The 23,877-nt window shown below is 42.5% G+C and overlaps 1 protein-coding gene across 1 annotated transcript; it reads left to right on the top strand.

Annotated features, from left to right (window-relative positions):
• Positions 1–4,617: 4,617 nt before the first annotated feature.
• Positions 4,618–7,198, top strand: LOC147628714 (uncharacterized). The gene is made up of 2 exons (XM_086813945.1): positions 4,618–5,329; positions 5,447–7,198. Exons 1-2 carry the CDS (start codon positions 4,731–4,733, stop codon positions 6,972–6,974), a joined length of 2,127 nt encoding a protein of 708 aa, XP_086670071.1. The 5' UTR covers positions 4,618–4,730; the 3' UTR covers positions 6,975–7,198.
• The last annotated feature ends 16,679 nt before the right edge of the window (positions 7,199–23,877 follow it).

The following is a 23,877-nucleotide window of genomic DNA, read 5'->3' as shown; positions in this document are numbered from 1 at the left end:
ATAAAGAACACATAGAGCCCATTCGCTCATCTACGGGACACATGGGTTGTATAGACCACACCATGACAACATCAAGCATGTAAAGGTCTCGGCATGGGTAGCCTATTTTGACTATGTAGAGAGACCATGTGGACCATACAAAGCATATAATGAGAAGACTAAGCATCCTATAAAGATCACGTAGAGCACATTCCCACTCTACAGAGACCACATGGAGCACATCGTGAGAAGACTAAGCATATGGAGATCACATAGAGCCCATTCTAACAGTATGTGGATCACATGGATCGTATAAAGTACATTGAGCATGTAAAGATCTCGACCAATCCATTTCAACCATATACAGACCACATGGACCGCCATGCAAGGCACACCATGAGAAGATGAGCATATAAATATCACATGTACAAGACACATAGATTGTACATACCACACCAAGATAGCAATGAGCATGTAAAGACCTTGAACAACATGTTTTGATCATGTATAGAGAGAAACCCATTTTGACCATATGCAGATCACATGGACTATACATAGCACATCGAGAGAAGACCATATGGACCATCCAAGGTCATGATCTATGACATCATGCACGGCCATACGATGCATATATGCCCATGTTACACATGATAGCATGTATGTCCATGATACATGCATGTCCATGCCATGTTACATGTTGACATGGGGACACGTCAAACTACCACATCATCAGAGTAGTTCAAATAAGCAAACCCCATGGAACTAAAGCTCGCCCAAAAAAAGCTTGTTGCCAATACTTCACAGAAAAGGTCCCTAGTGTAGCATGAGTGGCATATCCTTATGTCTTAAACAATATTGAGACATAAATAGTACATAGTTGAACCTAGGGAAGTCCGCATAGACCTAATGTTCATGTACACCATCAAGTCAAGGTGGTAGTTCTTGAAAATGGAGGGTAAGGGCCCCTTCTACAACTTTCCTTACTTTGAAAGGCCCATGTCACTTACCATAACCGAGATGCAGCTTTGCACAAAACATTTCAATAACCTTAACTATAACAAGGTTCCTGAACTAGCCATAGTAGCCACTTACCACTACTTCATACTCATTATCCTCATTCTCAAAATTGTGCCAAAGAACCAATGGAGCCACAAAGCAAGCCTCGTCACATTAATCTTAATGAAGGACCCAATTTTTACCAACGGATTAAATTCTACACCTAGTCAAATACTTTCAGGGTCATCGTACAATCACCTTCGAGGATACGCCACGAGGGTATGTTGGATAATATCAAGTTTTAGAAGTGATTTGCAGTGGGGTGACGATTGGCCAATAGCTTTCATCATTGCCTTCTTTGACACCGGCATTGTTTTCTATAACACATTGACTTATTGCTCTAGTGGACCCGCAAAGAAGCATCCTCTTTAATCTTAATGAAGGACCCAATTTTTGCCAACAGATTGAATTCTTCACCATGGTCAAATACTTTCATGGTCATCGTATAGTCACCTTCGAGGATATGTTGAATAATACTGGATTCTAGCAGTGATTTGCGGGCGGTGGGATGATGGACCAATAGCTTTCCCACTGCAAGCCCTTCATCATTTCCTTCTACAACACCATCATTGTTTTCAATTCCACAATAATAAGTGCCGATGCTATGCCTAGCCCAACCTTGCCAAGCTTCCAAACCCTGTATCATAGGCAAGGATCGTAGTACAAAGACCTCGTCCTCTCAAGATGGGTGCTCCAAAATCTTCAAGACCTTAAACCCCCCAAAAAACGGTATAAAAGGTAAATGTCGAGGAAAGTAGACATAAGAGTCGAAGAAAGCATAAGAGTTGGAGCTAGCACGTAGAGAACACATATGGTTAACACCCCACACAACCCATACGCAACACCTACAATTATATCACTAAGGGCTTTGTAATCCACAAGCACATCTTCCATAAATAGGCACTCACAATAGCTTGCACTTGCACCAACAAGCCCCATCATCGACAGCCATCTAGGTACATCTCTAGATGGCCATCCATGAATCTGGATGGAGGGGCCATGGTGGTCCATGATGTGACCCATCACTTCTATCCCTTTCGAATGTGCCAAAACCTCCCATATCTTCAATCTCCTTCTCTGGTTTCCATTTGACTCTTCTTTGACTATCTTCACTATCACAACAAAACCTCACTACCACAGATGCAATAAGTAGCAATGAAGCCCAGTACCACCACGAGATTCGAGAACCATACATTGCCATGCCCAAGAATTTTGAACAACCATCGGTCATAGCCAATCAAATGATGATGGTCTTAGTGTATGAACCTAAATCCAAGCCGTGGGCCCTCTTTTCTTGTACGAGCCTCACAACCCTAGAGATGTGGCCTCATATTAATCATTTCTACACCAACACTACACCACATGTAGCCTTTGATAAGCTTCGTGTCTCAAGGGGGCCAACCAAAGTCTATCTCGAGGTCTCTCACCACCAACTACATTTTTGACTATCCACACCTCTCCGGAATTAGCAACTTCTTCACTACTCGAGCTTGGTGACACAAGGATGCGGTCACCATTAGGAAGCTTGTCACCTCCGCCAGTTAACATGGTTTTTCTGCGCTCGTCTAATAGAACCCTATCTTTTGTAAGAAAACACTAGAATTTAGGAAGCGACCTTACCATGTTCTTAACGACAAAAAGGGAAATGACAAAATTCGTGTATATAGTTGCTCAAGGCTAGAAATAGTGGCCTAGACTAAGTTTTAAGTTTTGTTGGCCAAGTGTCCATTTGTATATAAGTCAATTTTGACATTAAGCAATAGACATTAATTTCCTTGCAATAGAATACTTGTGAGCTCTCCCTGCTTGTGCTATATGTATGCATGCTTTGGGATCAACCCCATCAAAGCTTGCTTTCACATGATTACATGGATGTGGGGCTTTGCCATCTATGGTATGGTTTGATCGTTGCTTGCATGGATATGATTGAGTGTAGTTCTCTCCCTCTCATGAGATTCACCCACCTCTTGTGAGTAGTGTATGCCACCACCTTCTCCTCACCTCATCAAGGTGATTGAAGTTCTACCGTCACTCCGATAGCCATGGGTGTGGTAACGGGGAGAGGATGTGGAAGATGGGCTAGCACACCCACATGAGAAGTGGCTTCTTTTGCGGCTCTACGACGAAGAACCAAATGACACATGTTTCGCAAAGGCAAATTAAGCTCAAGTCTTAAACATGATCCTACATGATCGAAAGACCACGAACAACCATATGTAATTCAAAACTCATCAAAGTAGAAATATAGCTTGTAAGAAGGTTTTGTATTAAATTTGAAGGTGTCTAGTTCATTTTAAGAACTACTTCAATTATGAAAAGAAAAAACCAATATGAAGGTGTCTAAGGTAAATAGATTATTAAGTAGTTCATCTTAAGAACGTATACTTCAATTATGAAAAGAAAGAACCAATCTAAAGGTGTCTTAGGTAAATAGATTATTAAGTAGTTCATTTTAAGAACGTATACTTCAATCATGAAAAGAAAGAACCAAAGCTTTCAAAGGCCCAAAACATATATATCCACTAAACTATCTTGTATACATATTTAGTAATTGATGCATCAACGTCAATTATTGAATCAACCTCAATCTTCTAAGTTTGTCCTATTTTGTAGGACCAAAAAGTGCACCTCCTTCATCTATTCTATGCACATTGGTGGTTTTGTCTACATGTATGTCATCATGTACCCATGCTCCATTAGCCTACCCCTTGTTCCCTCCCTGACTCCTTCGCTTGTCTACCTCCTCATCCTCTAGAGAGAGACATAGAAGAGATCATTTACCGACCCTGAGTTGCATGTCAATGAGTGAGAGAGAGACATCGAGAGGTGGTTCTTACAACAACCATAGAGGGATTCAAAACCCAAACACAAAAATTAAAAATAGGAGTATTTTAAATGTGTGCTTGCACATGGACGTGCTTTATAGAGTGATCCCCTTGAGTTGCCCTTTTGATTCTTTAGTGAACTCATCCTAATTTGTCCCCGCCTTGCAAGTTTGCATAGTTGTTCCCCAATAGACGTTTAACAGATTCTATAGTGAAATGATCCTAATCTATTCCTACCTTCCAAGTATGTCTAGTTGTTCCCCATCAGAAGAGATATCATAGGCGAAGGGATTTGATTTTGAGATCACATGAAAAAAATGTATGATATCACATGAGTTTACCAAGAGACCTATTTTAAATCAGGCTATTTACAATTTTACATTCACAATAGTTGCCAGAATGTATATACAAGAAAGAGTATGTCCTAAAAACCATGTATATAGACCTATTTTTTAGTACCATTTGATATGGGGGTTTTCCTTTAAGAGCGGCGAGTCCCCCCTGAAGATTTTAAAGGAGCTTGTGGTGGATGATTACATAGAATGGAGCTCTGCGGTGGATGATTACATAGAGGTGGATGATTACGTAGAAATTACACCAAGAGAGATTTGATGAGCTATGTGATGCAAAGAGAGAGAGAGATGCAAAGAGAGATTTGATGGACATAGATTTTTGGACAGATGGACATGTTATTTAACATTGTATTTGTGGATTTACGATATTAAATTTTAAATCCACACTTCGAACCATGGTGGTAGATCACGAGAACCCTATCGTGAGAAAAAAGGGCAAAAATCAAAAGCCCAGAACCCTAGCGTGAGAATCTCTACAGATATTTCTGTGGAGCTGTGGGGGTTAAATTCACAAGCCATGGCTGCCTCTGCCTACACCTGTGCGTCCCCCTCACTGGTGTCTACCCGACCTTCAGAGAGCGGCCTTGCCAGAGCAATCGTATTCAGGTCTTCCTTCCCTTCTACTTGCACCCTTCATCATGCTGCTGCAGGCCGTTCATTCTCCTTGCAAGCAGTCCCGCCCTCTGCAAGGTTCATCAGCGTGCTCTCTGTCGTATCTCGCAGAACAGTAAAGAGGCATGCCATCCTCGCCCTCGACCCGGACTTTTACAAAATACCCTACGTTGAAGGCATCCCTGTAGGCAAGAAGCTCAAGCTATGGAACCTTCCCCCTAACTGCAAACATAGCGAGCTTTTGGAATGGTTCACCGGCATCAATGTTACCGTAGAATCTCTCGAATTTACAGATGACCCCGAGCTCAATTCGCAGGGTATCGGCGGTTTTGTCGAGTTTGGGACGAAGCAAGAGGCCTGCATGGCCATTGTTAGGCTTGATGGGTACAAGTTCAGGGGTCATTGCATCAGGATGGACTTTGTGGAGAAGCGGCCGCATGAGCGAGAGTATGGGAGCAGGCGGAATCGGCCCAGCTACTCCAGCCGGAACAACAGTAGCAACAGGTCAGTGTCTGATTTCCAACCCCGTAGAAGTTATGGAACTCAGTCCCGCCCTTCTGTCACTGACTCTCGGCCAAGCTATGGAGGCGTGAATATTGACAGCACCGAAACTGCCCCTAGGTATGGAGGCGCTAATGCTGGTGGCATCCAAACGGCCCCTGCCTATGGCAGCAGCACCACCCAATCTGAACCTGGCTATGGCAGCACCCAATATACCTATGGGAGTACCCGATCAGCACCAGCAGGATATGGCACTGCCCCATCCGACCCTGGCTCTGGCAGTACCTTATCCCCAAGCGCTGGTAGCACTCGCCCTGCCCCTAGTTCTGGCAGCACCCAGTCTGCACCAAGCTATGGTACTACCCCAGGTTACAGCAGTACCCAACCTGGTACTCAATCTGTTCCAAGCTATGGAAGCAGTTATGACAGTGCCCAGCCAGCTCCAAGCTATAGTGGCACTCAGTCTACCCCAAGTTACGGCAACACCAACAGACAGTCGGCCCCTGTCTATGGTAGCAGCACCCCACCATCGGCTCCAAGCTACAGTAACAGCAACACACTGTCAGTCCCAAGCTACAGTAACAGCAGCACACCGTTGGCCCCCAGCTATGGTAGCAGCAGCTCACCCGTGGCACCGAGTTATAGTAACAGCAGCACGGACCCAGTACGTAGCTATGGTGCACAGCCAGCTGAGAGCTACGGAAACAGCAGCACACAGGTGGCCCCAAGCTTTGCTAACAACAGTCCCCAGGCAACTCCAAGCTATGCCTCCAACATTCCCCAGGCGTTCAGTCAGTCTGGTTCAAGCTATGGCAACAACAACAGTGCCCACCCCGCCCCAGTATTTGGCAAGAGCAGCACTCAGTCTGACCCTATTTATGGCAACACAAGTACTCAGTCTGGCCCAAGCTATGGCACTCAGTCCACCTCAAGCTTTGACAAGTCTACTCAATCATCCACCGGTTATGCCAGCACCAAGTCATCCCCGGGCTATGGCAGCACCCCACCAGCTCCAAACTATGGTAGCACCCAAACAGCCTCAAGCTATTCCAGCATGCAAACTGCCCCAAGCCATGGTGGTACTCAGTCAACCCCAAGCAACGGAAGCAATGTGCCTTCCCTCAGTTCTGTTGAGTCTCCTCCTAGCTACAGCAGCCCAAGCTATGTTAAAACGGATCCTGTCCCAAGCCATGGTGGTACTCAGTCAACCCCAAGCAACGGAAGCAATGTGCCTTCCCTCAGTTCTGTTGAGTCTCCTCCTAGCTACAGCAGCCCAAGCTATGTTAAAACGGATCCTGTCCCAAGCTATGGAAGCCCAAGTAATGCCAGGGTGAAACCCCAGCCAAGCAACATCAGTTCTAGGTCAGGCCCAATGTATGGATCCCCACAGCCTTCCAGCTTAAATAGGTTATTTGTGGGCAACTTGGCTTTGTCAATAGATGATGCTAGCCTTCAGCAGCTGTTTAGCAAGTATGGCACTGTATTAGAAGCCAGAGTTTTGCGTGATCAAGAAAGTGGAAGGTCCAGAGGCTTCGGGGTTGTTGCCATGTCAGGTGTGGATGAAATGAAAGCTGCTACTGAAGCCTTAGATGGTCGGCAAGTGGAGAGCCGTCCTCTGAAGGTGAATGCGGTTGCGTCCCGGTTTTAGCTGTCCTGCTAGGTTTCAATTAAGGTTCTGTTGTACTCATTTCAAGGCTTGTTGCTTCGTGGTAAGGTATATACTTGACGTTTCATCATGCAAGCAAAACATCAAGAGCCACTATGTTGAAATTTTGCAAGGGTTGGTTGGAATCCAAGAAGTTTCTTGTACATGGACATGACATAGTGGAGGAGAGAGTTACAGAATATAGTCATGGTTTCCTTGGTTTTGCAGTTTGTGTGCTCTTGCTTTCTCTCTTAAATTCTCGTACTTTCTATTTGTATGATGGTTTTCCTCTTGCTCTTGTACCTGTACTGTCACAGTGGCTGAAACTTGAAGGTAACTTTATCAGATTCACTCATGCATTCCTTCTCATGCTTCTTTATATCTCGTGTAAGTAGGAGGGGTGTGTACTTGGGATTACACAGGCAGGTAATGAGAGGGAGAGGAAAGCAGAGTTGGAAAAGGGGTGAGGGACTGTGTGTGTGTGCCACGTGTGTTTTAGTTTTAACTCTTTCTTTTCTTTTTCTTTTTGGGGGGGGGGGGGGGGGGGGGCGGGGGGGAGAGGGAGTTCGAGGTTGTTTTTCTTCTACGAGAGATGCTCCCTGCTAGACCTGCACACGGACCTATTTTGTATGAGTCCCAGGCCACCTACTTAGTTATTCTGACACTTGACCATAGGCCTTCGTATGGTGTACAAAAGGTCACAGGATGATAAGAGAATCTCTCCCCCCTACCCTCCCCTCAACCTCTTTTCTAGGACACATGTTGGAAAGGTCTCAGGACAAAAAGAGAATTAAAGGATCTCTCTCTCCCCTTCAATTTTCATCTTCTCTTTTACCCCCCTCAACGTCTCTTCTTCATGAACATTCAAGTTTGAATCAGCTCAACACTCCTAAGTAAAATAGCTGAGACAACGAAAATGATCGACAGGGTTGAACTAAAGTTGGTGCAGGAAAATTTTTGTGGTATATGTATGACTAATCATGGAAGTGTGTGTCTTAGGCACTTTCTTGAACTGAGTATCCCTTTTCACTCAGATTCAGCCTAAGCATTTTTTAATTCTTTAGGCAGTTGACTTTTAAGTAAGTTGCCGGTGCCATTATGTGCATTTATCATTTTCTCCTATTTTCTTCAACTTGTGCAAGGCTTGGCCACATGTGAAGGTATGGTTTGCTCATTTTAACATGGCTGTCATGATGTGAACAAATTTCCTTGCAGGTGAAGGGGCCTTTTTTGATGTTTGTGGCCTTTTACACTTTAGCAATCTCAATGTTAGGCTGAGGAGCAAGAGAACCATCTCTATTGTCTATATTATCTTAAGGAAGAGTTTCACAAAGCTGCCACGTGACAAGAATTTGGAGGTTCGGGAAGAGGAGAAGGAAGTTTGAGGAGGTTTGGGTAGAATTTGATTTTGGAAGTCTCAAAAGATGTGCGAAGCATGGGTTCCCAACTAGTATTCTCTATAAATTGGCCAATGTGGTTGGTATTGGTTCATTGGCATCGCAAAAATAAAAGTTAAGGGCATCCGCAGATGTCTGATGTTAATATAGAGACACAAGATGCTACATGGAAAGAGAGTAAAAATGATGTAAAGAATACAAAGGGAACAAGAACAAGTAGAAACATATGAGGAACAAGCCAATTCAAAAGACAACGGAAAAACTAGAAAAGAAGCAAAAACAAAAACATATGAGGAAACAAAAGAAGCAAACCAATGAACAACCAAGGAGAGTTTTGGTGGAGAAGGAACCACTACTAGCAAGGATTCCACCCATGGGAGAATACCAAGTTGTCTTCGTGTGCTTCACGAGGTTGCATAGGATGTTGTGTAGTATAGAAAAAGTGCCACCAAGATGAAATACGCAAAGAGATTGGCCATAAAGGAATGACAAGATCACAAAGACAATGAGAAAAAGTAGTCATTTGAAAACAAGCCAATTCACTAGATTGACAAACCTCAAAAAGCAAACAAAAGAAAAAGAAAAGAAGAAAACCAAGGAAGTGAGTGGCCAAGGAGAGTTCTTGTGGAGATGAACCACTACCAATAGAGATCTCAACCATGGAGAATATCTTAAACCATAGCCAGAAGAAAAAGAGGTGCTTGAAGGTCAAAAAAATAAATCTTGAAGGAGTTGGATGTGCAAGATCGAGTACTCAGGACAATGATAAAGGTGGGACAGTCTACAATGGGGATTGCGAATACTTCTACTCCTACATATATATATATATATGTATACAACGGGAATTGCCAATACTTCTACTCCTACACACACACACACACACACACACACACACACACACACATATATGGTATATATGTATGTGTGTGTGTGTGCATGCACGTGCGATATTGGCATGATTGATAAAATTTGTGGATTATGTCTTCAAGTCTCCTAGTAAGTTTGTGTCACTTTAGTAATAAGTGCTCATTATAATATGTGTTTTAATTACCACGTTGTTATTTAAAACTATATTGAATAATCATAAATGTTTAATGTGCTAGACTCTTGGGCATCTTTTGTTTGTTATCTGCTTTTGTTATTCTCTCAGAATAGGTGCCTTCCTGTGTTCTTATTTCCCCTGAACCTTCATCAAAGACACTTTCTATTCGATATAATACTCTCTTTTATGAGGTTACAATTGGTGACTTGAAGGAATTTTTTGAGCACCCAAGTTTCTTGTTCGATAAGATTGTGGTGGTCAAGCCATCATTTTGCATTCAATCAAGCACATGCATCAGTAGAAGAAGTAGCATTGAGTAAGTGAAAATATTTTGTCAATGATGACGTTGTAAAGATCCATGTTGGTGTAGCAATCTGCTTTGATGAAGCCCAAGTGAATATTACCTTAGTGTAAGAGCCTAGAAGTGTAGCAATATGCTTTGATTAAGTCCAAGTGAATATTACCTTAGTGTAAGAGCCTATATAAGTGCACCCATGTGAACAATCTCTTGTAGGGAATATGGTTTAGATTTTCTTTTATATTTTAATTGCTCGACCTTATTTTCTTTCTTCACCCGTGCCCGCCTTCTTGCGCTTCTGAGCTGTGCGTGCTATACTGCCTGTTCAGCCGGCCGACTTGCTTCTCGGCTCCGCTCTCATGCTCTGCTCTACAGAGGAAGCCCTGCCTTTTCTCTTCAGGAATGCTGCTACTTGCCAGAGGAGCTCTTATGCGCCTTTGAGTTCTCCAAATTGATGCACTCGACGCTCATTTTTTTTCTCTTTCTCGCTTAGCTTGCAAAACTAAGGTTTGCGTCTTCAGGAAGCTGCTTTGATAACGTAGGGTTGTGCATTGTTCGGTGCGTAGGGTAGCAATGCACAAGCTACCTACCTCTCCTGAGGAGTTTCTCAAATCTAGAGCTTACTTTTAATACTAATCACTCTCTAATCATGAGGAGTTTCTCAAATCTAGAGCTTACTTTTAATACTAATCACTCTCTAATCACACCACACCACATAATCACTTGCTAGAAAAGCTTTGTGTATGTGCCAATGACTAGGCAATGCCAACTTGAAAGATTTCTCGATCACTCGAAAAGGCCCACAGTACTTTTGGTTGCAAGCTTAGGGTATGCACTGCCTTTTACTCTCAGCAAGTTTCATGATCCCTTCTCAACAAGTCTTCTTGTATGAAGGCTTTTGTTGGTGGTGATTTGGTAAAGGTTGTGTTATAAGGTGCTAACTACAATGCATACAAGTAAACACATTGGAAAGCCCTTGCACCATAGAAAGAGTGCATGAATAAACCAATGTCGTGGGCATTTTCCCAACCACACTTGGGAGCATAAAACAGCTTAACTGAGAAGCTAATATCCCATGACCTATCTCACAATTACATGGGCAAGGTGTGTCACCACACTCACCTTGTGTGTGTGAATACTTGTGCTCAGGATTCTCATAGGAGACGTTGCCGCCGTGCAACCGTGGCACTCAGAAGCTCCACACTACCACCGCACTCCAAAGGAAGCTCGACCCTTCTTTTTACAACTTACTCTCTCACACTCACTCTCTCACATGCAAGCAAGCAAACACACATAAGATCTCACACAAGCAAGAAAGCAATAGCATAAGATAGTAGATAGAGAAGAAGAGCACTCTATTGAATTAGCATAAAAGAATGAGTCATGAGAGTTACATTTTAGGTTTTATAAATGACCTCTAGGATTCACACTCTTGGGCGGCCGAAGTTAAAAGTGGAGTCCTCAAGCTCATTTGGCCAATCTAGCTAGTGTAACCACCTATTCTAAAGCTAGCACTCTCCACCTAAAATCTCGGGGTACGCTTTTAATATACAAGCGACGAGCACACACGTAAAATATACAAAGCATGGTTTTCAAGTGAATTCCGTACATTCCGACACCTGTGGCCCAAAGGTGGTGAAAATGATGTGGTGGCCGGCATCGACGCCATAGAGATCTCCAGCAAGGGTTAACATACCTCCCTTCCTGATGCAGATTTCGTCCTTGGAATATGTCAATAAAGATTCACGAAGTTGATGTTGGTTGCATGTTGGCAATCCCATCTCATGGCGATCAAGGCTAAGGTCCCAAGAATCCATCACTAAAAGACAAAAGTCCTACCTAGATCGCACATGGTGATAGTTTAGTGTTCCACTTGGCTGTTTGCCTATGTGGGTAATATGGCATCGACTTACAATGTGTGATCATGAATGTGTTAGTGAGAATTTTTATTACATCGTTGATGAAATGCTTACCTTGATTACTCACTAGCTCAAATGGACATCCAAAATGGGTAATGATATTCTCATAGAGAAACTTAGCAATCGCCCTGTGACAATAATGATGAAGCATGCTTGTGTGTCACGTGTAGTAGGGTTGATAGGGCCAATGAAATGTAAGCCTCATTTTTCAAAAGATTGATTGACTTTGACATGATGCAGGGCATCATGTCCTTCTTTTATGGCTTTGCACAACGTTGGCACTCGTCACATCCTTTGACAAATAGTACAAAATCTTTGAAAAGCATTGGCCACACCAGTACCCCAAGTGGAATATTTTCCTGGTTGTGATTTCTATCGCAAAATGTCCCCCTGCTACCCCCTTGTGTGCGTGTTCCATGATCATGAGATATTCATCCTCCTGTGGGCAGCATCTAAGAATATCATCCTTACCTCTTCTATAAAGAGTTCCGGTAATAAGTTGGTAAGTGTTAATCCCATTTTGGATTAACAAAGATGCTCCTCCCATTGAGGACATAAATAAGTGTTATGTAATGGCACTATAAATGTTGTACACTATGAGATACTGGCCAGCCAAGGCTTTAGTTAGTAAGTTTTGGGCACCCAAGTCTAAATAAGGGCTAGATGTATATAAGGAAATTTCTCATAATGAAAAGACACAATCCCCCTTTGTGTTATGAGAGCTCTTGTCTTGTCTTGTGTATGTGTGTGAGAGAGAGAGAGAGTGTACACTATGAGATACTGGCCAGCCAAGGCTTTAGTTAGTAAGTTTTGGGCACCCAAGTCTAAATAAGGGCTAGATGTATATAAGGAAATTTCTCATAATGAAAAGACACAATCCCCCTTTGTGTTATGAGAGCTCTTGTCTTGTCTTGTGTATGTGTGTGTGAGAGAGAGAGAGTGTACTCAAGTGCATGTGCCTCTTCTATGCTTAGGTGTGGGAGAGTGAGATGCTGGTTGACTTGCATTGCGGTGTGAGCAACTCTGCGGTGATGATAGAGTGGAGGTGGAGATTGGAGGATTGGAGCTTCTACAAGCAAGCTTGGAGAGCCTCAAGGTACGTGAGCTCGGAACTTGGTAATTAACCTACGATGGTTGTTGTCTGGCTTGTTCCATTGGTGAATGTGGGGAGTTCTCTTGGGAGGTGCAGTAGACCCCATAACACTTTTGGCCTCGCTCTACAGGGGAAACCACCATTGTTTCTTCCATCTTCCTAGAGCTCCAACTCCCACTATGCAAAAAGACATAAACTCGACTACACCTTGCCAACTCTTCCCTGTGTCAAGTGTGGTGTTTGATCATCTGATCAAGGACTACCCTTATCACACTAATGGTAACACTTCTACATATAACCATGATACCACCATTAGGACTATAAGTGCGCAGCCTGGAAATATCACTCCAGTAAATGTCCTGACACGCGCCCAAGCTAAATAGGTGGACAAAGGGAAAAACCTATAAGGTATTATAGCTTTTAAGGTTGGGAGAAGGAGAAGAGAGAAAAAGGTGGGCAAGGGTGACACCTTGGTCGTAACTCAAGATGGATCCGAGGAAGATACCATTGACACTGGCTCCACCCAATTGGAGCAAGGAGACGATCTATTGCTAAGACCAGATGAGCAAGCACAGGGAACCGCAAAAGAGAGACAATCGACCCCCAAGGGTGTTGGAGAATATCCGAATGCAGAGGAGGAAATAAGAAAGCTCAAAGAAGCTAAGGCCCTTGTAGAGGAGTGTCAACGCAACCATGAAGCTAAGTTGAGGGCTAACAAGGCTAGAGATACATTGTATCCACGGAATGAGTTGCTAAGAGAAAGGAAGTTAGATGTGCCAACTCCAATTCTAAAAGAGTCCGAGAGGAAGGGACTAATAGTGATTTGATGGCAAGGATGTTTGAAGAGGCAGATCAAGAACTGTCGATTCATTCATTCACTAGGATTGAGTATGAGACAAATACGTGGAAGAATACTTCACTTACCAGAGAACCTAGAGTGGGCAGATGCCAAGGATTGGTAGAAGGAAGAATTAACCCAATGACCACTACAAAGGAGAGCCAGACACCTCTGGCTTAGAAAAACTCAGTGCCTAAGGAAAGGGAAGCACCCAGATTCATCCAAATACCCATCAACCAATTGGGAAGGTATTATGCGACGGGCGATGATGAAACAAATGCCACAATTCCAATCCACCATAATGGGTACCAAGCACTTGCTATCCTAGATGGGAGTGCGGGTGTGAGCATTATTGCCACAAGAAATGCTGGGAAAATAAGGAAAAACCAGAGTTAGAAAGAGCGGAGCTAATCGTTAAGATGGTAGATGGAACATCCTCAAAGCCAATGGGATTATTGAAAATCGTTAAGCTTAAGTCTTTTCGTTCCATTACCATCATACATTTTTTGTAATGGACTTTATGCCAACCAGATTCATATGATATTATCTTGGGCAGACCCTTCATGAGGGAAGCCAAAGTGGTGCACGATTGGGCATTAGACCAAGTATATATATAAAAGGATTCACAAATTCTAAAGATCTATCCCCATTTGTGGAAGGCATACCCCATGGAAGGAGTTGTGGTGATTCGATCACAACAGATCGAACCACATCCTTACAAGTCTGCCAAACTAGTTAAAGAACGCTCAAGTGAAGAGGAAGAGATTGAGATGTACGCATTGCTTCCACCTCCGGACTTTAGTGAAAATTAAAACTGGATGCATGTACTTGCCACCATAGATGTATTGCCCCCCAAAGCAACAAAACATGTTGAATTGGGAACCATTCCTACTACCTCAGTGTGCATGGTGAATGTGCAACTCATGGAAGAGAAAATAGAAGATAAGGCCCCAAGCACAGAAGTGCCTAGGATGCAAGGTCGCAATAACACTAAACGCCTCAGGAAATGATAGATGAAAAAGAGGTATATCGCTTGATGAAATACCCTATTGTGAAGTAAACCCATGGATGCGAGGTCACTAAGGTGCACGACAAATTCTCTAAGAATTGGGGTGAGGAGTTGATTAAGATCACCTTGGAAGGGAAATGAGAAGAGAAATCTACTCTTCAAGAGCCTGATCCTCTTAAGCTTACTAATACTGGAAGAAGGAAAAGAAATAAGGCTCTGGTTGAAGCCGAGCGAGAGAGGCAAGGAATGCGATGGCTTGAAAAGATGGTGATGATGATGATGAGCTAGACCTACACCCATTGCACGACCATTTCAAGGAAGGCGATGGCTTGAAAAGATGGTGATGATGATGATGAGCTAGACCTACACCCAGTGCATGACCATTTCAAAACTTACACCATCGATGAGTGGAAAGTAGTCCAACTGACAGCCAAAAAAGTGAAGGAGAATGGCCATTCCATGTTCTACGATGGACCAACAAAAGTTAAAGAGAGACATTGCTGAGCCAGGGGAGGATCCCAAACCTATCTACATTGCTAATGACTTGACTGCTACTGCTGAAGAACATGATCTCATTTCTCTCTTAAAAGAGTTCAAGGATTGTTTTTCTTAGAAGTATATTGAAATGAATGGTGTACCACCCAAGGTGGTTCAACACACTATTCCGATCATAGAGGGATCGAGACTATCCAGGAAAAAACCTTAACAAATGAATCCTAATACGCAGCTATTGTAAAGGAGGAAATTGATAAGCTCATAGCTATAGATTTCATCTACAAGATTGAGCACACACATTGGCTATCACCAATCGTGATCGTGCCAAAAAAGAATGGGAAGCTTAGAGTGTGTGTTGATCTCAAAAAGGTCAATGGAGATGGTTTTTTGAGATACAACCAAGTGTTCATTGCACCAAAGGACCAACACAAGACAACCTTTAACACAATGTGGGGGACCTATGCTTATAAGGTTATGCCTTTTGGCCTCACTAATGCCCCTGTAACATTCCAACAATTGATGTGCACAGCTTTTAAGGACTACTTGCAAGAGTGGCTTAAGGTATTCATTGACGATCTTTGTGCACACTCACGATAGACTGAACATCTGGCTTGTTTAAGGAAGGTGTTTCAGAGATGTCGATTTATTGCATATCCTTAAACCCTTTAAAATGCCAATTTTGGGTCAAGCACGGTGTTATATTGGGACACATTATGTCTAAGAATGGTATTTCCAACGATGAGAGTAAGGTGAAGTTGATTCTGGAAGTATTCCCACCAACAAACTACAAGGGTGTACAATGGTTTATATGTTGGTTACTATCAAAGATTCATTATATTCTATGCTAAAATCGCTAGGTCATTGTATATATTGCTCAGTCTTTGAATGGGTTGAAGAGTGCCAACAAGCATATGATCAGGCATTGACTAGTGCGCCAATTTTGAGACCACCCACTTGTTGGCCAATTGATAACTTTGTATTTTTTATGGATCATCAAGGCTTATTATATCTAGTGAACAAGCCATGTACCATGGGAATGATCACCTGTTGGTTAATCTTCCTCTTAGAATTTGACTTTATGGTCATGGTAAGGAAAGGGTCACAACATGTTTTGGCAAACCATATGTTAAGGATTCCAAATGGAGAACTTGCAGACTGGTGTGGACGATGACCTTCTAGATGCATGTCTATTAAAGATCGATACTCGATCGATATGGTACCTGATTGGAGTGAGGAAATATCCGCATACCTAGGTTATGATTTTCCACATGATCGGCCCTTGAACAAGGATAAGATGTGTCGACTTATTAAGTTGGTTGCACCATATCAACTAATTGCAAGAAAACTATATAAGTTGGGTAAGGATGATATCCTCAGAAGATGTGTGCGAGAAAATGAATTCGTTATTATGGTATTGGAAGAAGCACACTCGGGAATAGTCGGAGGACATTCTGCAGAGAAGTTATAGCTTGAAAGGTTCTTCAAGCAGGAGTATGGTGGCCTACATTGTTCGGAGAATAATCAGAGAACATTTTGCTAGAGAAGTTAGAGCTCGCAAGGTTCTTCAAGGAGGACTATGGTGGCCTACATTGTTTGGAGATGCCATAGAATTTATGGAGAGATGTGAAGAATGTCAACGATTTACCATTCTGTAATAAAAAGATAAGATGCCACTTACCCCTTTAATAGTGAGACAACCTTTTGAGAAATGGGACATTGATTTTGTTGGACCCACTAGTCCAGTGGTGCATCCATCACAAGCTTGATATGTGATTGTAGCCACATATTATTTCACCAAGTGGGCAGAGGTGAGAGCCTCTAAAAAAGCTAATGCTCGAAGTATGGCTAAATTCTTGTATGAGAAAATCATATCCAAATTTGGTTGCCCACTAGAATTAGTCAGTGATTGGGGTTCACATTTCATTAATGAGGTGATTTAACATTTACTCACGGGATTCCTTGTAGTACATTGTAAAGTCATCACCTTAATATCCATAGGAAAATGGCCAAGATAAGAGCACCAACAAGATTCTATGTGCTATTTTGACCAAGACTTTAGAGGCCAGTCGAATAGATTGGGAGCACAAGTTGACTACAACATTATGGGGCCACGAAATGCTGCACCAATTGTACCATCCAATGAGAAGAAAGGAAAGTGCAACTCAACCAAGACAATGACCCTTGACCATTCCATTATGGAGTCCCTTAAATAAAGAAAAGAAAGAAATTGAATGCAACATGGAGACGCCAGTAACAAGCAAATTAGGAGAATCCAGGGTAAAGCCATTGACCTCTAACAAACCTCACCACTCAAGAAAATTAGGAGAATCCAGGGTAAAGCCATTGACCTCTAACAAACCTCACCACTCAAGAGGACCACCATCGTTGCAAGGGCACTATATGTCTCCAACCAAAAAACTATAGATTCCAAAGTCCCAGCTGAAGACCCAAGGCTATTATGATAATGTCAACACCTCAAAACTATGGATTCCAAAGTCCCAGCTCAAGGCCCAAGGCTATTATGATAATGTCAACACTTGAAGGGTGTCAAAGCAGCACAATAGAGATACAAGCAGGGGCCAAGGAAACAAACCCATCAAGAGGAAGCAGCAGCACAAATGAGCCTGAGCCACCATCAAGAATTCAAAAGAGGTGGGTGAGAAAAAACATACTAGTCGCCCAGGGATACTATCAAAGGAGCCTCGCAAGTATGGTTACCAAAGGAAACAAAAGTATCAAGTGCAGGGTTTACCTCAAAAATAAAAGAAGAGACAAGGGCACAAGCAAAATCAGGACCCAGCTATATCATGTGTCAAGGCAACACAGAAATCAGTATGGAGGAAGAAAACAATTAACCTGAATAGACAAGAGAGTGCAAAACCTACAATAATGATGTCACCAACCAAGGAGATCAAGGGGGGCCAAGTTCTAGACAAAGGTAAAACAAAGGTGGACCCACATGCACAAGAAGAACAACAAGTTCACAAAGATACAACAAATACCAACAAGCTCTAAGGTTCCACTTTGGTTCCCCTAGAAATAATAAGGTAAGGGAAAGGTGACAAAGGACGATTACCTGGATACCAAGGAAACGACTTCAATTTCCAATAGGTACAAGGTAGAAGGTTAAGCATTTCATGCCATGAAAAATCTAAACCATTTCACACCATGAAACAGGTTTATATGTTTCATGAGCTCAGTATCTATTCCTATGCATGCATATTTTTTGGACTTGTACTGAATGAGCATATAGGACCATCTAGGGTATCACCAATTGCATGAATAAGGGAAAGCGCTTCAGCCATGAAAACCTCAGCTTAGTAGCATTTCACGCTATGAAACGCTACAAACCATTTCATGTCGTGAAGAGCTAGGGTTTTTCATGCCGTGAAATGGTCAACAAGGTCTAGCGAATCAAATTTCACCATGTGGCATCCCCAATTAAGATGGCCGCCAGGGCCAAAAAAGAAAAAATCTTTCCCTTTTCTTGCACTTTGATCCTATCGACCTTTGAATTCTACATCTAAGATCTGAAGATCGTGTTCATCATGTGTGCATCATCAGCCCCCAGCACTTCCCCATTTCCATTCCTCAAGTAGGGACTCATACGCATTGACACGTTAAAGATTCATCGATTCTCATCATGCTTGCAACCATGCTTAATAATTCATTGATTCTCCTCATGCTTGCAATAACATCCACTTTTGCATTATTGATCTAATTAACTTTGCATCTTATAATCAAAATCCTACACTCGATTGCTTGATGGAAAATTGAGATCTCAAGTCGTGAGAAAGAACTATTTGTGATTGCTTGAGATCACAATCACATTTGTGGAAGAGATCTCAAGTCATGAAATAACAATATGCTATTTCATGACGTGAGATCCATACTCGCGGCTATTTCATGATCAAGTACCTTTTCACGCTATGAAATGGGTCACGTCATGAAAAACACACATCTCATATCTAAGAAAGGACTCTATCTATTTGTTAGCCCTTTCTCTTGTTCATCATCATCTTCAAACATCTATGTTCTAGTTCAAAGATAAAAGCCAACACAAGTCACTGATCGCCTCACCATTTCATGCCATGAAATGCTAACTCTGCTATTTCACGTCCACACTGCACTTATGTTTCTGCTCACCATACTAACCATCTTTCCATCACACATGCACACCTTAGAGGATTACTTGCATAATTTCACATCTTCAAAAAAACCTACCATTTTACGCCATGAACCAGGTTGTATTTCATGTCATGAAATGCCCTAACAAGGCCATAAAATACCTAGAGAACGTGAAATTCTCACTTTTTGGATGCCAGTTTCAAGTTTTTGACCTCCCCGTGTCATAGCTAACTACCACACACATGTACCAAGCGATCTTGAACTCCTGCCAGCCAAAAGAGATTGATGCTCTTATGATTGTATTTCAAATGGCTTCCAAATCCACCAAAGGAAGCTTCGACCCATGCTGTCACTCAAGCAGCAAGCACCACCGGATCTCCTATGGCAAAGAAGAAGAAGAAGACAAAGCCAAATCCTACACTAAAGTCACCGAAAGGCAAGAAGAGGGGGCATAGAGGAATCAAATTGACTTATCTTAGCCGCTATGCCAAGGACCTGGATGGGATGAGGATCCAACAGGACGTCCACATATAGAGTAAGGGAACCTCCTCTTCCAATATCACAACCCAAAATGCCTCAAGATTTTGGAGGATACAGATGTGCAGTACAAGTTGAAGAAAGTGGGGTTGGGAAGGATGGCTGAGATACTCCCTAGAACCTTCAACCAGTGCTTATGTGGCAGAATACCTCAAGACATATGACAAGAACATAAAGAGAGGAACCATCGCCAAGCCCGATGGATCCAAGGAGAAAATCCATATCATGGAAGACATGATTAGAGAAGCCCTCCACTTGCCACCTCTAGTCGTCATCGCAACACATCTCCACCACATTAATCAGACTGTAGAAGATATGGAGAAGATATGCTAAAGAAAATCTTCTACAATTCTAATGGGGCGGCAAAGTATGAAAACATAAAGAAAGAAGTGGATGAGACAGCCTATCATGCAATGTCAATGATTATGCAAATCAAGCCGGTGGATAGGTACAACCAAATTTCCCTTCATCACAAGATAGCTCGTGTGCATGAGGAGAAAGAAGATGATTAGGCTTGGTACCTGCACAAAGAGATGGAGAAGTACCTTAGATCCCACCAATCCAAGGTCTACAACCCCTATCTCCTCCCCAAAATTCTAAGCCATGCTAGTAATATTACGATACCAAAGGTACCTCAAGAACAAGTTGTCCCACAAGCCCAGCAATAAATAATAGAATTTATACTCCAAACCCCCCTTTCCAACTCAATGGTCTTAGTATTCGAAAACCTCTCACCTCTGCATGATATGATACTCCCAGATTTGCCTCCATCAGCTGAACAAAAAAGGAGGAGCAACCACATCCACATGGAGATTTCATTTAGGAAATCAAGGAAGCCACCTCAGCACCTCAAGAGCCTGGTCTGGAGGAACAAGCGAAGGAAGTAGAAAAGAGGAAAAGGCAAGAAAAGAGTCCTAGCCCCATCAAAAGAAGGCGCCTTGAGTTTGAAACCTCCAAGGAGCAAGATCATTCTTAGATCAGCTAGACATGCCAAAAGATGCAGATACATTCCTAGAAGAAATCTTGGAAGGGATGGACCAACAGGTCCAGCTCTCGCTTCAAGAAACGGAAGGCTCCACCTCTACCAGCACACATATATGGTCACAAGAATAGTGTGTGGTGATGCCACCCTATTTTGGATTAACAAAGATGCTCCTCCCATTGAGAACATTAATAAGTGTTATGTAACAGCACTATAAATGTTGTACATTATGAGATGCTAGCCAGCCAAGGCTTTAGTTAGTAAGTTTTGGGCACCCAAGTCTAAATAAGGGTCAGTTGTGTATAAGGCAATTTCTCATAATGAAAAGATAAAATCCCCCTTTGTGCTATGAGAGCTCTTGTCTTATCTTGTGTGTGTGTGTGTGTGTGTGTGTGTGTGTGTGTGTGTGTGAGAGAGAGAGAGAGAGAGAGAGAGAGAGAGAGAGAGAGAGTATTCTAGTGCATGTGCCTCTTCTATGCTTGGGTGTGGGAGAGTGCGAGAACAGTTGACTTGCATTGTGGTGTGAGCGACTCCACGATGATAGAGTGGAGGTCGAGATTAGAGGATTGGAGCTTCTACAAGAAATCTTAGAGATCCTCAAGGGACGTGAGCTCGGAACTTGGTAAGTACCCTACAATGGTTGTTGTCTGCTGCTTGTTCCATTGGTGAATGTGTGGAGTTCTCTTGGGAAGTGCAGTAGACCATGATAGTAAGGCGCACTCTCTTTTATAATTTTTCTTGCTAAATCTTTCGTCAGTTCCTTTCCTTCTAGAAAACCATTAGCTAAAAAGTTAACGATTTTTTCACTCCATTCTGGAATAGCCTCAACCTTGAATAGTGTAGCATTTGGTAACTCGACTCCAATTGGTGCTTCACCATCAGGTATGCGCGATAGATGATCCGCCATGACATGTTTCTTGCTAGTCCACAACCACTATAAATTCGAACTCAAGAAGAACACCGTGTGATCCTTCTCGTGGAGCATGGTTTGTTTACCATATACAACAAGGCTTGATGATCAACATAGAAAACAAATTTTTTTGTAAGAAGGTAATGCCAAAATTTCTTTACAGACCATTGCCAACCCTTTACGCTCAGTGGTGGTGTAATTGATTTCAGCCTCATCTAGTTGCTGACTTGCAAAACTAATAGGATAGTCCATTTTATGTTCCCCTGGCTAGAACACATCCAATTGCAAAATTAGATTTCAATGTGTACATGAAAGATGAGATCCCAGTTAGGTGTTTGCAAGATTGGAGCACTGGGGCCAAGGCTTGCTTCAATGCATCATAATCTTGTTGACAATCCTTGGTCCATATAAATACAATCAATAGCTTGTACAAAGGACGATCTATTTCTACATAGAAAAGAATAAGCAGATAGTAGTAGCCGACATGGCCCATGAATCTCTCGACTCCCTTATAGTTCATTGTGTTAGAATTAGGGTTAGGGTTGCAACAATGCATACACACAAGATAGAGAAGCTTGAGAGCACACAAACTCACTAGATTACAATGAACAAATATGTGCCAGATACAAAAGATAAGTACACACCCCAAAATGAGTAGATAAGAGGGTGTACATACACATGGGAGAAAAAACCTCCTAGTGAGGGACAAAGTGTCCTAGCAGTCCTAAGTGTGTTCACACACATTACCACCATATAATTCTACAAATCCCCCTTGGAGTGATGATGTGAACATGTACAGGGTATGGCTGATCAATCCTGGAGGCAGTAAGCCCAAAGCTTTATGAGAAAATCTTCGAACTTTTCAGAGGAAGAGCCTTCATGAATAAATCTGCCATGTTGTCGTGTGTAGGCACATAGACCAAGCTAATCTCTGCAGTAGAGAGTCTTTCCCTGACATAGTGGTAATGCACCTCAATGTGCTTAGTGCGAGCATGAAACACTGGGTTCCTCACAATTGCTAATGTGCTCTGGCTGTCAGTGAAAATTGTAGTGCTAGACGACTGTCCAACACCCAAATCAGCCATAATACGTCTAAGCCACACACACTCAACTGTAGCTATAAAAGCTACCTTGTACTCAGCTTCACAGCTCGAAGTGGCCACTATAGGCTACTTCTTGTTGAGCCATCCATTTCCAGGTCCAATTTCCAACTTTTCCACTTTCTAACCAAAAATCCAATTTCAGATATTCCTTCCTCAGCGTACCTATGGCATCATTGGCAACCAGAACGCTTACCACTTGCTCTTTCAGGGGCCTTTTCAATAGTTCCTAGCCCATAGTACCTAGGAGTATAATCACATAAAAACCCTATGGGCTCTCAGTTGGAGATCAGCAAGATCAACCAACAAGATCCATGTAAAAGAGCCATGAACTCATCCATTGAAGACTAGCCAGGCTAATCAACCAGATCCATGCCCGTGTTCAGAAAACAGCTCCAACTCATTTTTCTTCCTCGTCACACGCGTGGGTATCTTGGGCGACCCAGAGCCCAAGCACTGTATGGTCAGCACCCTCTAGGCTCCTTCGCAGGCCACCTGGCGCTTCACTCATAGGCCACTTCCTTGGTCCCTCATCCACCGTATCGGAAGCTCACCATTTTAATCGAGCCGAGGTTGGTTAAGACCTCGGCCGCGACCTTGCCACGCGAGACGTCCTTCATTGACTCTTCGTCAGTTGTTGCAACCTTTTTCACTTAGGTCTCCACGACCTCATTCTACAAGACAGTCAAAATGCTTCCCCAGCATTCTTGACATAAAACAATCTTTAAAAAACAGTTTTCACATACAAATACAGTTCCAAACAAAATTCCCATCTTTCCTCATCATTACACATTATTTCACCTCATTCCTCATCATTCCTTATCATTCCACGTCATTTCTCCTTATTTCACATTTAACTTCATCAATTCACATCACATCATTCCACATCAATTCACATCCATACACATCATCTCACATTATTCCCATATCCGTTCACATCCATTCACATCATTCCACAGCATTCCCACATTCATTCACATTATCCACACATCAATTCACATTCATTCACATCATCCCACATCTATTCACATCCAATCACATCATTCCACATCTATTCACATCCAATCACATCATTCCCACATTAATTCACATCCAATCACATCATTTCCACATTCATTCACATCATCCACACATCATTCTCACATTCATTCACATCAT

The sequence above is a fragment of the Cibotium barometz genome, chromosome 19, assembly GCF_041138505.1.
Source record: "Cibotium barometz isolate CiBa-2024 chromosome 19, ASM4113850v1, whole genome shotgun sequence".
NCBI lineage: Eukaryota > Viridiplantae > Streptophyta > Polypodiopsida > Cyatheales > Cibotiaceae > Cibotium > Cibotium barometz.
The sequence above is the reverse complement of the archived record's forward strand: the minus strand, read 5'-3'. Positions and strand labels throughout refer to the sequence as shown.